At 38.6% G+C, this 10908-nt stretch overlaps 1 protein-coding gene and 1 pseudogene across 1 annotated transcript; both read right to left on the reverse strand.

Annotated features, from left to right (window-relative positions):
- On the reverse strand, window positions 950–2013 carry Vmn1r-ps114 (vomeronasal 1 receptor, pseudogene 114; annotated as a pseudogene).
- Vmn1r211 (vomeronasal 1 receptor 211) lies at window positions 7554–8450 on the reverse strand. The gene has a single exon (NM_134243.1). It carries the CDS (start codon window positions 8448–8450, stop codon window positions 7554–7556), a length of 897 nt encoding a protein of 298 aa, NP_599004.1.
- Window positions 8451–10908: the final 2458 nt, after the last annotated feature.

A 10908-nucleotide genomic window follows, 5' to 3' on the forward strand; every position in this document is an offset into this window, starting at 1 on the left:
TCATTTTTAAAAAATAAAAAAGGGGGAATTGTGCCCTTCCTCCAGGTTTGAATAGGCTAAACAAACGCTGACGGTTTTACAACATGGCTGGAGTCAGTGCCTGACCTTGCTACATTTGCATTCCTTTTTTTTTCTTTTTTTTTTTTCCCTTAGGAATTTTCCTCGTTTACATTTTCAATGCTATCCCAAAGGTCCCCCATACCCACCCCCCCCCCAATCCCCTACCCACCCACTCCCCCTTTTTGGCCCTAGCGTTCCCCTATACTGAGGCATATAAAGTTTGCAAGTCCAATGGGCCTCTCTTTGCAGTGATGGCTGACTAGGCCATCTTTTGATACATATGCAGCTAAAGACAAGAGCTCCGGGGTACTGGTTAGTTCATATTGTTAAAACAAAATTTGCATTCCTATAGAATCTTGAGGAGTTGACCACCTCTGGAGCTTGCTTTGCAACTCAATCTAGCTGAAACAAAGGGATGGATCTTTGGGGTTTGCCTATATAAACACAGAGCTGAAAATTAAACTTTGAGCCTCATTCTTCTCTTGCCCGCCTGTCCTATTGCATTGACAGCCTCCCTTTTAGGTGTATGCAGTTCTCTGTTGTAGCTGGCGAGCTACAAACATTCATGACTATAACACCAATGAGAGATTTTCAGGGCATTTAAGTTTGATTTAACTGTAGTCAGGGAATTTAATGGTCTTTTCCAACATCTACAAGCGTCTGGCATACAGGTGCTATACAGTCATGACTCTAAGTGAACTCTTTGTTAACAGTAAATTTATGTAAATGTAAAAAAGTTAATCAAATTCCTTCAAAAGAATGGGAAAATGGAGAACAATGTTTCTATAACACAGTATTTTGCTAAGATGTCTTTTAGCTCAAGGCTGTGAATCACGAGGATTATTGTCTAAAAATAAACACACAAGCTACTTTGTGGAATTTTGTCTTACCACAATACTGTAGAACTGAAAGTTCTTTCATAATTACTGAACATATAGATAAATGCATTTTCTCATTTTCTCTCTGAGCATGTCAACATTTAGTCAGAAGTCCATCTCTGTGAATCAGCACAATGGAGCTAGATTGCATAAACAAAAGTGAGAAAATTTGTGAATATTTGTCACCAATGAACAGTCCCCTAAAGAGAGATTTAGGAAAAGAGGAAAGGCACAATCTATCCAGTAGAAGAAAACAAAACGTAGTATCAGACAGAGGACACTCTGGTCAGCTCTCAGCTCATGGGGAGTTCTGTAGAGAACCTTGGAGTTCTGAAGGTAGAGGACATGATGGTGGTGCATGTAGAGAAAAAATACCAGGTAACCACTGGCCCCTCCCATGGCACCCTGAAACACTGCATCTCTCAGAACCACAAGAGTGAGAACAATCCACTTTATTTTCTGACTTTCTAACATAAAATAACAATAGTTGTAGACAGTCTTAAGCTGTGACATATCAAGGCTTGTGCATTTGATGGAAGGGATTAGGTTAACATTTATTAAATCTTTGAGTATCCAAAAGAATGAGAAGAGTGGAAGGATGTGCCATGCAGACTTTTGTATAAGCCTCTTCACCCAGATTCTCTGGGACTAAGGATGATGGCCTAGACCACAGGTCAGAGACTGCTGGTGCAAATGGAGAGGCCATGGGCTACCCTCTCTCTCCAAGTAAAGGAGAATCTTACAGTTTGTGTCATTTAGGAAGTTTCTCAAGCCAAAAGCTGCTATTGTCTTTGGCAATCCTTTTTCAAGAAGGAGTATGATGTTTGTAAAAGCCAAACAGGTAAGAATAAGGTATATGGGTTTCTTCTCTGTGCCTCTCCACAAACTGTTCACGTAATTCACAGAAACAGGTGCCAAGCATTATTATGAAGAGAAAAAGTATTTCCTTAATAAACTACAAAAACATTTCTTCTTTCCTTGTATCCAAGATGCAAATAACTTTTCAAGAAAGCATTAGTAATGTCAGGCATGAGTCTGAGCAGTACTCTTTTTGCATAGTAGTATTTTCTTCTGTGAATGATCATTCCTGTAAGTGTGTCTGCTTGTATGGAAGAGTATCCTGGGACTTGGAAGCCCTGGAACCATACAGCTCTGAAGGGAAAGGTATCTCAGCGGAAGTTATTCTGAGACACAGGACTTCAAGAACCAGACAGCTCTGAGGTGAGACAGTTTCCTAATGGAAGGGTATCCTGAAACATGAGGATCCAGGGACTACATATCTCTGTGAGGAAGCCTCCTCAGCAGAAGTCTTAAAGCTCCGAGGGGAAGAGTATCTCAAGCTGAGCTCAGGAACTTCAGCCCTGCAAGGGCTTCCTTCTCCTTCTCCTTCTCCTCCTCCCCCTTCTCCCTTCTCTTCCTCCTCCTCCTTCTCCTTTTCTCTCCTCTCTTCTCTACTCTTCTCTCCATTGCTTTATTTATTTATTTATTTATTTTTATTTTAATTTTTAAAAAAAATTTTGGCTTTGTGAAACAAGAGAGTCACACCAGGCAGAAGAAAAACCTCATGAGAGATTTATTGCAGGGTTCAAGTGACAAATCCAGCAATGATTGTCCTCTGGTCCTGAGAACTGACAACAGAAAATTGGACAAAGGGTCAGTGTTTATATAGGATTTCTGTGGAGGTGTAGCTACTCAGGGCAAAGATTTCCAGAGTGATGATTGGTGGAATTTCAAGCTTAGAACTGGTGTTTTTTCCTGTTCAGGGATTGGTGGTTTTCCTGCTAATGGATTGGTGGGTTTTTGTAGGAAGCTTGAGGATTGATCAGTTTTCTTGGCCAGTGATTGGTAGCCCTCCCTCCCCATTTCCCTGCATTGGCCCAAGGGTTAGGGTGAAAAATTCTTCCAGGCTGCAATCTGATTTTGCTGAGATGCAATCTCTGTGGGGCTGTTGTGGGTGGTGTGGAGCTAGAGAGGAGGTGCTGCCACTGTGTACAGCTCCTGTGGAACAGCTCCTGCTGAGGTGGGAAAGGAGATGCACAACCATGGACATATGTTTCCATGTGAAGGCTGTGAAGGCTGGAGGCTGAGATGTTTTGGTGTTGTCATTTTGGCAGGATTTCGAACAGATCCTGCTAAGGCATTTTACTACTGCTGATGGCTAGTGCAGGAAGGAGGATCAGGCTGGTGCTTTGATGGCTTTTGTGGCATGCCACTTAGGAGCTATAGTTTCTTCTTAATTGTAGCTCTAGCTTCCTAGCAATGGTATCATTTCCATTGTTTGCCCCAAGTAAGCAAGGGATTCAAAATCATATGATGACACAGTGGAGTGGGAGGCTGATAAAAACCTCTTCTTCCAGCTTTCTAGACATTCTAGCATCTCTAACATCTTGAAGTATCCAAGATTTTGGATCCAATCAAATTTATAGCTTCTTGTTACAATGTCTGAGATTCATACATGATTTTCTGGGCTCCCCCAAAGGTCTTAGGTCCCTTCCCCAGTGTGGGCTGACTGTGAACACTAGAGTAGATAGATAATCTTTTCTCCTCATTCATGCTTAGAATTCAGTTAGCTTTCAGACACAGATCATCTTGAATGTATACCCTCATATGGTCTTGCACACTGGAAGAAATGAGTTCTCTTTCCTCTTACTCTACCTAAAGATCCTGCAGTCATTTTCTTAGAAGGTTTGAGAGCAGAAGGGTAAAACCAGAAACTTCAAAGTTGAATTAATTTCAGGACATGGACTTTCAGTTTTTCCTAGATGTCCAGTGATCAATAGTATTTTGTCTCAGGTAAAAAAAATTCTAATGTAAAATTTGCTATTAGTTAAGAAGGCATGATGCATTTAGGGTTATGCATTATAATTTTCAATGTTTTATTTAATTCATAAAATATTGATCATGGTTATTCTGAATATAAACATTGTTGTTTTTTGATAGGGCCTTCTGCCCCATCACCCACTGCCCTGCCTCTTGTTAAGTTTATGTAATGGCTATTCCGGGTTGTAAACTTGACTACATTTGGAATGAACTCCAGAAATGGAAGGCACACCTCTAATCAAGGTCTTGAGACTGTAAGACACAGGCTTCTGACCAAGATCTTGACTTGGAGAACTTGAGGCATAGTGGCAATTAAAAGGTTAGGCCCAGGCAAAGTAGTACAGGCTTTTAATCTCAAAAGACAGAAGCAAGCAGATCTCTGCTCTCTGCGTTCAAGGCCAGTTTGGGACAGAACAAACCCAGGCTTGGTGTTACATACCTTCAATCAAGGCCTCGCCTTCTGTGGAGGCCTAAATAACGACATTGGAAGAAGGAAGACTCACTCTTCTTCCTCACCTGCTTGTACTTACTTGCAAGCATATTTGTTGAAACTATTTCTTCAGTATCCCCGCTTATAGAGTAGACCAGCTGAAACAACCAGCCAAATGAGATTGAGCAACTACAAGATTCTTGGTCTTTTCATTCACAATTACTCATTATTTGGTTAATTGGACAGCAAATTGTAAGTCATTACAATAAATTCCCTTAATATAGAGACATAAGTTCTGTGACTCTAGAGAACCCTTATTAGTACAGTTGGGAAGGTTTAATCTCATCTTCCAAAAATTAGAACTCTTGGGCCATCTTTACTTCCTATGTCAAATAATCTGTTGTAAAGGTAACCTGCTTTCTGTGATTGTGATCAACACCATCTTGGGGAAGAAAGTGTTAATTTGGTTTACACTTCCATCTCAGAAGAAAGTTACAGCCCATCACTGAGGGAAACTAGACAGGATCTCACGCAGGAGAAGATGAAGGAACCTGGAGATACACTGCTAACTAGCTTGCTCACTCTTGAGTGCTCAGGTGCCTTTCTTATATAGCTGAGGTCCACCTGCAAAAGGCACCACCCACATTGGGATGGGTTCCTTTATATCAATTAGCAACTAAGAAATGCCTCACATACAGGCAATGTTGACTAGTACTTTTGTGTGTTTGTTTATTTGTTCCCCATTTGACACAAGCTAGAATAATTTCACTGGGGACAAGAACCCTCAGTTGAGAAAAGGCCCCTATAAATTTGGATGATAAGCAAGTCTGTCTGGCATTTTCTTGATTAATGATTGAAGGGGAAGTCCAAAGCTCAATGTGGTGGTGCCACTCTAGGCAAGTAGCCCTGAGGTGTATAAGTAATTAGGATAAGCAAACCATGGAGAATAAGCCAATGAGAAGGTTTCCTTTATGGTCTGTCTCCAGGTTCCTGTCTTGAGTTCCTGCCCTGACTTCCCACTGTCATGGAGTGTGATGTAGAGAGTGTAATCTAGAATACAACCATTCTTCCATGAGTTGTTTTTTGTCCTGAGGTTTTATCACAACACTAGAAAATGTATTAGAACAAGAAAATCTGTCCTGGTCAGTTCTTTGATTGAGGTTCCCTGTTCCCAGATGGCTCTGAGTTGTGTCAAGTTTACAGCTGAAGCCAAGTATAACAGTACTCACAGGCAAACCATTGCAAAGTCCCCCTCAGTACTTGTGTTTGACTTGGAACTATGTTCTAATGCTTAGTGTTTCCTGTGTCTGCCTCCTAGCTCCTACAATACTTGGTGTGCAACAAAGCCACTCATGCATCCCTCTCTTTCTACTATATAATATTACTCCTAGTGCAATTTACGCATTCTTAATTCTACATTTTAGTGGGAAACAAAATAGTTTTGATTCGTGGAACCCAAACTTTACCTAACCCTTCAGTATTTATTTTTACTTTTTTTTTCTAGCTATATATCCTCTATATTTCCATGCTGAATTGAATGGTCTTCATGGTTTGCGCTTTTTATGTCATTCCTCATTGCATTCAAGGACTAACATTCCTTTATCTGTCATCATCTACTAATGATACATTCAGAAATACTTCCCGTGTCTTACTTCCTACACAAACTATTCAGAAGTCTGCCACAGGAAGACTGTCTTGTTCTTAAGCAAATGCAATTTTATAAAGAAATCAAACCCCTAATCATGATGGACTAAGACAATCAAATTCAAAGACGAAAACATTCATCCTTCTTCAATAGAAAGACCAAAATATACTCAGTAAGGGAAGAGAGAAACAAGGAGTCTAAGTCTGTCTACATCAATTCCAATTTGTTCTTTTTAAAAAATTATTTATTTATTTTACATAGCTATTTTCAGACACTCCAGAACAGGGCATCAGATGCCATTAGAGATGGCTGTGAGCCACCATGTGGTTTCTGGGAATTGAACTCAGGCCCTTTGGAGGAGCCATCTGTCCAGAGCCTCCTATATGTTCTTTAGTATGTAACATCAGAAAAAGGATCACAGTTCTTTCAAGGAGATTTGATCAAATACCTTATTCTCAAAACTATGCTTCTTCCCACATATGGCTTGGGTATTCTTTTTAAAAAAAAATCAAAATCAAATCATCATTTAATTGGGAGCTAGAACCTTTCCTAGGTCTCAGAGTCAGAGACTGGCAGTTTAAGTTCATCAGGCCATTCTAGGTAAAAACCACTCTTCTTCAAACAGAGACAGAAGTTATTTTCAAAGTCAGTATTTTGGTTATTTACAAATTTCATGTGAATAGATGAATAAATTATCCAATGAGCACTATGAGGAAACTATGAAATTCATCTTCATATATTTCCATCAACTTAGGTTCTCTCAAATGAGGCAATTATGCTTTCCATTTTTTTCATATTATTTCCTTGAATCATATTGTTGGTAATAAGCCATTAAATATTGTTCCACATACTTTAAAAAGGATTAGTCCACACAGATTTTAAAGTGAATTATGAACACTCCTTATATATCATACTGTAGCATTGAACTTGCCCATTCTATCATAAGTTCAATGAGAAATATCTGAGATGGATCTTTATAGCTGTCTTTAGTCACAAGCAAAAGGAATTGTTACTAGATGTTTGGTTTTTGAAAATACTTTTGCAGCCTATGAAGGTTTTTGTTCAATGTCTGATACATACATTTTGAAATGTAAAGGAAAAAGAAACCCTTTGGTTAAGCTAAACCAGTTCAGATAGAAAATCCCCAGCCAGTCAGACTATTTACAAAGACTATCTCAAACACTCAAACTAAGATGGCAACAAAATAAACATAAACAGCTACATCTGAAAGATGGAATCTGAAACTGAAAATTTTAGGTCAAAGTGTGACTCTGAAAGTAATTATGCAGACTTTCTAAGTCATAAGTTTCTCAAAACTAAATGTTATGCAACTATTTTTACTGTAATTGCTAGCCTATTAATAGCATAATTCAATTGGATTCACTGTGATAACTATATACTGCCTCTAACATATATTGATTGTGTGCTGCCATGACTCCCTCTGCTACCAGAAGTGATGATCATGAATGATCTTTTTTAGATACAAGAGAATACCAGCTATTTCATGAAGTATGGCAAGATGGAGAAACAGAGAGTTGAAGCTTTGTATTTTCCTCAGCTTCATTATTAGATAAGCACTGTCACCATTTGTTTAGTGAAAATCCACTTTTATGTAAATACACTTAATAGATCCTGTATTATAGCACCAAAATAAAATTATCAAGTTTTCTAATTTGCATGCTTGAAGGATCAATGGACATTTATCAATTTCTGATCTCTCTTACTGAGTGTGACAACATTTAATTAGATGTTCATCTCTATGAATCAGTATGAAGGGGCTAAGAACTGCATAACCAATGGTTAAAAACTCTGGAACATCTAGTACTGTAGAATAATTCTCTATGGTCAATGTAAAGAATAAAGAAATAAAACAATCTGCCCAATAAAAGAAAATAAAACACATCATCAGAAGGAGGACACTCTGGGCAGCTCTCAGTTCAGGGGGAGTTCTGTAGAGAAGTTTGGAGGTCTGAAGGTAGAGGACATGCTGGTGATGCTTATGGAGAAGAAATACCATGTAGCCACTGGCGCCTCCCATGGCACCCTGAAAGACTGCATCTCTCAAGACCATGAGGGTGAGGAAAATCCATCTTGTTATCCAGCTTTCAGGCAGAAAATAGCAAAAATCGCCATCTTCTCTGAACTGTGTGATGTTTACACGATTGACATTTTTAACGTAAGATAGTAAGTTCATGCTGATCAAGGAATTGAGTATCCACAGGCAGAGGAGTGAGGAAAGAATGTGCTGTGGGGTTTTTAGTTTGAGCCTCTGACACATTGAGTGTCTGGGACTGATTGTGATGGCCTGGACCACAGTAAGGAGACTGCTGGTACAGATGGAGAGGCCCCGGGACACTCTTGCCAGGTAGACAGCAACTTTACAGCTGGTGTCATCTAAGAAGTTGTCAAAATTAAAGGCTCCTATTGTCCTTCGAATCCCTTTTGAAAAAAGCATTATGATATTTGTAAATGCCAAGTGAGCAAGAATGAGGTGTATGGGTTTCTGCTCAGTACTTTGGAACATGTGCATATAACTCACAAAAACTAAGCTGTTCCCAACGGTGCCAAGTCCAGTGAGACAGAGGAAGACTGTGCCCTTGACAGGGTCCAAAACCATCCTTAGATCTGAGGTAGGAATACTTGATCTGGGAAATGCCTTTTGGAAGAAATGATCAAGAAATCATGATAGGTAAGAGGTAAATATATTTGAAATGACCTTACATTTCTTGGGATCAGGTGATGATACATATTATTATTCAGATTTATTGACCCTGAACTTTCTTCTGCGGCACTCTCTGTGAGTTATGTCATATAGACTCAAATGGTATCATAAAGACTTCTTTCAAAAATCTAAATTTCCTAGCTCTATATTTATCTTACACTATAAAATCAAATCTAGTTGTACAATTGTTGATATATCTGTCCTCTTTCACAGCGTGGCTGCATTAACACCAATGACTCCAACCAGTATTTCTCTAAGCATTAAATATTTCTTTCTGGCATATTCCTGTAATCCCATTCTGTAAATCATGTATTCATGCTAACCTGTATGCCTGTACCACATGGCATATACAAGCATCTGTGAATGTTCTCTTGTTTCAACATATTGAAACACCTCTTAAGTTAACCACATTTTGAAATCTACAGCACCTCTTATTTGCCAAGTATATCATTATGACTTTCAATTTGAAGAAGGTATGCTTCTTTCATATCATTGTATATCAGGTGCTTAGACCTCAATATTTTCACAAATACCTACTGAAGGCCAAAATTCTATGATTGTATAAAGAGGCACACAACTTAAAATTTTAAAGTTACATTCAATGGACCTAGATTTTTACTGGAATTGTCATACTGAGAGTAGATGTGGTCAACCCCCAAAGCCCTGGTTCTTGATTCCAGGAGACAGGCTAATCTTCACTCTAGAAACTGAGTTCCATCACTACAAATGTGTGCCTAGTTCCTAACCATTCTTCTATAATTTCTGTAAAATTTAGGACCACTATGGGGCAATCTGGAGACAGACTGAAAGTAGCTCAAATTGTAAACAAACATTTTCACTGATATATACATATGTGTATATATAAATTTCATTTTCTCTTAATCCCAGTGAAGATCTAGACTCAGGATCAAGCCTTATAGTTAGACACCATTGTAGCAATTTTACTACTTAGAAATATTCACTGGTCTTCTGTAGTTCTTCAATATCCAGTCAAAGTATAAACTCTTCTAGATTAGACCTATTAGTTACAGCTGAATCAGCCAAAGCCAGCCATGCATGAATGTTTTGTTATTATCAACATACATAAACTGTATACAATGATAGGTGTAGTGTGTTGTTTTCACACCATTATTCCTTGAATTCTCCCATTACCACCCTTGGTGTCCTATCTTGTCCTTCTTCTTTCGAGAGCTTTGCATCTTAGCCAGGTAATAAGCAAGAGAAAGATGCAGAAAGATGACAACCTATACTTAAAAGACCATAAACACTGCCAGAATACTGTTAAAGATGTGATGAATTACTTCAGAAAGCCACAGAATATATAATCAGTGTACAGAAATCAACCTCTATTTTATAATACCAGATAAGAAGAAAATGAAAACACTCACAATATTTACATTAACCTAAAACAATCAAACAGACAAACCTGAACTAGCCAAAGAAAGAAATGTGTAATATTGGAAGGGAAGCTGCTTTCTTTGTTTTTCCTCTGCATTTCCCCCACCCCAAATCTCCACTAATTTTTCGATCCATGTTTTCCTTTCATTAGTTATTCTAAATTCTAAAGTATGGTTTATATGATGTTGATCTGTGTTCAGCTCTGGTGAACAATGTCTTCCCTTTATTTCTCTCAGGGCCAATATTGAAAATTCATATTTTCTTTAACAAATCATTCCTTTTGGTTTCAGAGAGAGCAGCAAACCATGTGAACCTTAGATCCAGATGGCAAACTAACTCAACCTAATCTCAGAGATAGAAGACCTCTAAGGTGGAACCTCAGCAGACAGAAAGTCCTCCCAAAGTTCACGGTGCATCAAGCATTGTCACTGTAGGAGCCACTCTCCATATCCAGTGTGCTCCCTGCCAAGACACCAATGCCTTCCCTGGTATGGGAGGAAGATCTGTAATACTACCACTCAGGGAACACAGGCAAGAAGCTTGTGGATTAGAGACCAGTCCAGTGTTCATAACATTATTCACAAAGCTAGAAAATATATTCTCAAATTCATATGGAGAAACAAAAACAAAACCAAAAATCTACAGACAAAGCAATGTGGAATATAAATGAGCTAAGCAAGAAGTATCACATAACCTAATTTCAAGTTATACTAGCAACAAAAACAAGATCCTCATAGAAAACCAGATACAGATCAATGGGACCAGATATAGATCGATGGGATAATGGAAATAATCTATAAACCAATGCAGCTTCAGGCAAAAATGTAGGCAATGAAGCCTCAGATAGAGGACAGAAACTAGATCCACACTCCTTATATTTCACACACACAAAAAGGAAACTCTGTTAAACATTATGACGTAGGAACTGAGGCCCAGGAAATGTACAAAGGAGAGC

This window comes from Mus musculus, chromosome 13 (genome assembly GCF_000001635.26).
Source record: "Mus musculus strain C57BL/6J chromosome 13, GRCm38.p6 C57BL/6J".
In the NCBI taxonomy this organism is placed as follows: Eukaryota; Metazoa; Chordata; class Mammalia; order Rodentia; family Muridae; genus Mus; species Mus musculus.